Raw genomic sequence first — 3205 nt, forward strand, 5'->3', positions numbered from 1 at the left:
CTCAAATATATACGCGAAAATTCACACGCGCGTATACACGCACACCACGCGCACACCACACACACACACGCGCGCGAACGCACACACACACGCGCGCGCGCATATACGCAAACAAACGCACTCAAATACACGCACGCACGCACGCACGCACGTGCACACACGCACACACACACACACACACACACACACACACACTGCCATTCGGCATATATATAGCACGGCATTACATCATAGCTTAGAAATATTGATTCCTCTAACTATAATATGATGTGCTATTGTGCATGTTGTTGCGTGCGTGCTGCGTTGTTGTTTTTCTCCAGTGCGTTTTTTCCGAGTAAACATTTCGTTTTTAGATCGCAATTAACGAGCGAGGGCGCGCGACTCGTCATGGTTGCTGGTAGGACACCAGATGGCGTAACATCGCTGCTGGCAGCAGCTGCGGAAAGGTCGCGCGACGGAGAGTTTCTCGCGTTGCTTGACCACGCATATAGCAGTCCGACCAGCCTGCATCCGTACAGGGGTTACGCGCTACTTAACACAGACACACAGAGCACCGATGTGCAGGTATGTCGTCATGCGTAACTAACTAGCTACTAATTAAAAAAAGCTTAAAATGCGACACTTCTCACTCCGTATGTGACACTCTCTCTCTCTCTCTCTCTCTCTCTCTCTCTCTCTCTCTCTGTCTGTGTGACACTTCTCACATCGTGTGTGACAATTGTCTCTGCGTGCGTGACACTTGACACTTGTCTCTATGTGTGTGACGTGACACTTATCTCTCCATGTGTGACACTTATCACTCCGTATGTGACACTTCTCACTCCGTATGTGACACTTCTCACTTCGTGTGTGACAATTATCTCTTCGTGCGTGACACTTGACACTTGTCTCTATGTGTGTGACGTGACACTTATCTCTCCATGTGTGACACTTCTCACTCCGTATGTGACACTCTCTCTCCATGTGTGACACTTCTCACTCCGTATGTGACACTTCTCACTCCGTATGTGACACTTCTCACTCCGTATGTGACGCTTCTCACTTCGTGTGTGACAATTGTCTCTGCGTGCGTGACACTTAACACTTGTCTCTATGTGTGTGACGTTACACTTATCTCTCTGCCTGTGTGACACTTGTCTCTCCATTTTTGACACTCCTCACTCCGCATGTGACACTTCTCACGGTGTGTGTGACACTTCTCACTGTGTCTGTGACACTTGGTGACACTCTTGTGCTGCAGCGGGTGAGCGGCGGCGGCGACCGTCGTCCCATCTGGTTCGTCTGCTCTGGCACGGGCGCGCAGTGGGCGGGCATGGCGTGCGACATGATGCGCGTGCCCGCCTTCCGGCAGACGATATCGCGCCTAGCCGATACGCTCGCCGGTCACGGGGTCGACCTGCGTGACGTCATCAGCGCGTCGGGGAGGAGGGAGGCGGAGAAGATGCTGGAGAACAGTACACCTGTCCTTCTGTCCTCGGTCACCGCCGTACAGGTAAACACGCGATCGATGCCGATGCCGTATGTATGTCAAGAGTACATAGTAGAGATACTCTAACATAAACTAACATAATCTCTATTATGTACTCTTGATGTATGTATAGGGCCTATGTATGTGTGTGTGTGTGTGTGTGTGTGTGTGTGTGTGTGTGTGTGTGTGTGTGTGTGTGTGCGTGTGCGTGTGCGTGTGCGCGTGTGCACTAATTTATGGAAGGTTGGTGTATCGCGCTGAAAATTTGCCTCGTCCGATCAACAGGTGGCGCTAATAGATGTTCTGCACGAGCTTGGCGTCTGCGCAGACGGCATCGTCGGCTACTCGCTCGGCGAGATCGCCTGCGCCTACGCCGACGGAGGCATTACAGCGGAAATGGCCGTACTTATCGCCTACAATGTAGGCAGATGCGTGAGCGAGGCGAAACTATCCGTTGGCAAGATGGCCACCATCGGTAAGTCACGTGAGAACTCGCCGAGCAATCACGCTGTTTGCCCTCACCGCACACTGCGATATGTTGGATATTTATTTTCCGGGGAATTTTGTTTCTGACAGCGAGTTTTTACTGTCTACACATCGTATTACTGTATTCTACCGTGTATAGTTACCGTTTGAGTACGTACGCGCTTCAGACAGATAAATACGCATTCGTATACGAATATGCACGCGCGGGCGTGTGTGTGTGTGTGTGTGCGTGTGTGTGTGTGTGTGTGTGTGTATAGGGTTGACGTGGGAGGAGACGAGGCGTCGCTGTCCGGCCGACGTCACCGCCGCGTGTCACAACTCTCGCGACAGCGTCACCATCTCAGGGCCGGCTGCGAGCGTTGACGCATTCATCGCCGAACTGCGAGCAGCTGACGTGTTCGTGGGGGAGGTGGCGACATCTGGCGTCGCCTTCCACTCTCACGAGATGGCGCGCATCGCGACTGACGTGAAGGCTGCTCTAAGCGACGTAAGAATGGTTTAACTACGCCTACTGAACATAGATAAGAGTAAGAGTTCGGTTTATCTATATGTCGCGAGTTACATATATTTTCGCTTTTTGCGCTGTCTTAACATTATTAACGAAAGTTGAAAAATGGTCTTCACGTGGATGAAGAAAGTTAAAAAAGGTTATTATTAATGCTTGTGTTATTGTAGCTACCGGTGTGCGGATTGTCTGCCAGTCCTGCGTCCACGCCAACAAAGACTTCTAAAAATCATTCATGCTTATGCTCGCTATAAATCTACTGCGGCAACGCAGTTCACGTTTAAACGTTAACGTGCGGGATACTTTGCAACAAAATATCGAGTCAGTATACGTAACGAGTTGATGATTGCATCGAGTGCAATAAAGTGTTAAACAAGTTAATAACATGTTAAACAAGTTAACAACGTGTTAAACGAGTTAATAACGTGTTAAAGAAGTTAATAACGTGTTAAACGTGTTAATAATGTGTTACACGAGTGCAATAACGTGCTAAACAAGTTAATAACGTGTTAAACAAGTTAACAACGTGTTAAACGAGTTAATAACGTGTTAAACGAGTTAATAACGTGTTAAACAAATTAATAACGTACTAAACAAGTTAATAACGTGTTAAAGAAGTTAATAACGTGTTAAACGTGTTAATAATGTGTTACACGAGTGCAATAACGTGCTAAACAAGTTAATAACGTGTTAAACAAGTTAACAACGTGTTAAACGAGTTAATAACGTGTTAAACGAGTTAATAT

General features: G+C 48.0%; 1 protein-coding gene across 1 annotated transcript in view; it reads left to right on the forward strand.

Moving 5' to 3' along the window:
- The window catches only part of LOC106811213 (fatty acid synthase-like), a 30974-nt gene that overhangs the window by 9868 nt on the left and 17901 nt on the right, over nucleotides 1-3205 (forward strand). The window contains exons 7-11 of the mRNA XM_014814769.1: nucleotides 354-564; nucleotides 1241-1492; nucleotides 1754-1943; nucleotides 2212-2441; nucleotides 2630-2646. Coding sequence (XP_014670255.1) covers nucleotides 354-564; nucleotides 1241-1492; nucleotides 1754-1943; nucleotides 2212-2441; nucleotides 2630-2646 — 900 coding nt within the window. The remainder of the gene's footprint in view (nucleotides 1-353; nucleotides 565-1240; nucleotides 1493-1753; nucleotides 1944-2211; nucleotides 2442-2629; nucleotides 2647-3205) is intronic.

This window comes from Priapulus caudatus, unplaced genomic scaffold, assembly GCF_000485595.1.
Source record: "Priapulus caudatus unplaced genomic scaffold, Priapulus_caudatus-5.0.1 Scaffold516, whole genome shotgun sequence".
Classification (NCBI taxonomy): Eukaryota; Metazoa; Priapulida; class Priapulimorpha; order Priapulimorphida; family Priapulidae; genus Priapulus; species Priapulus caudatus.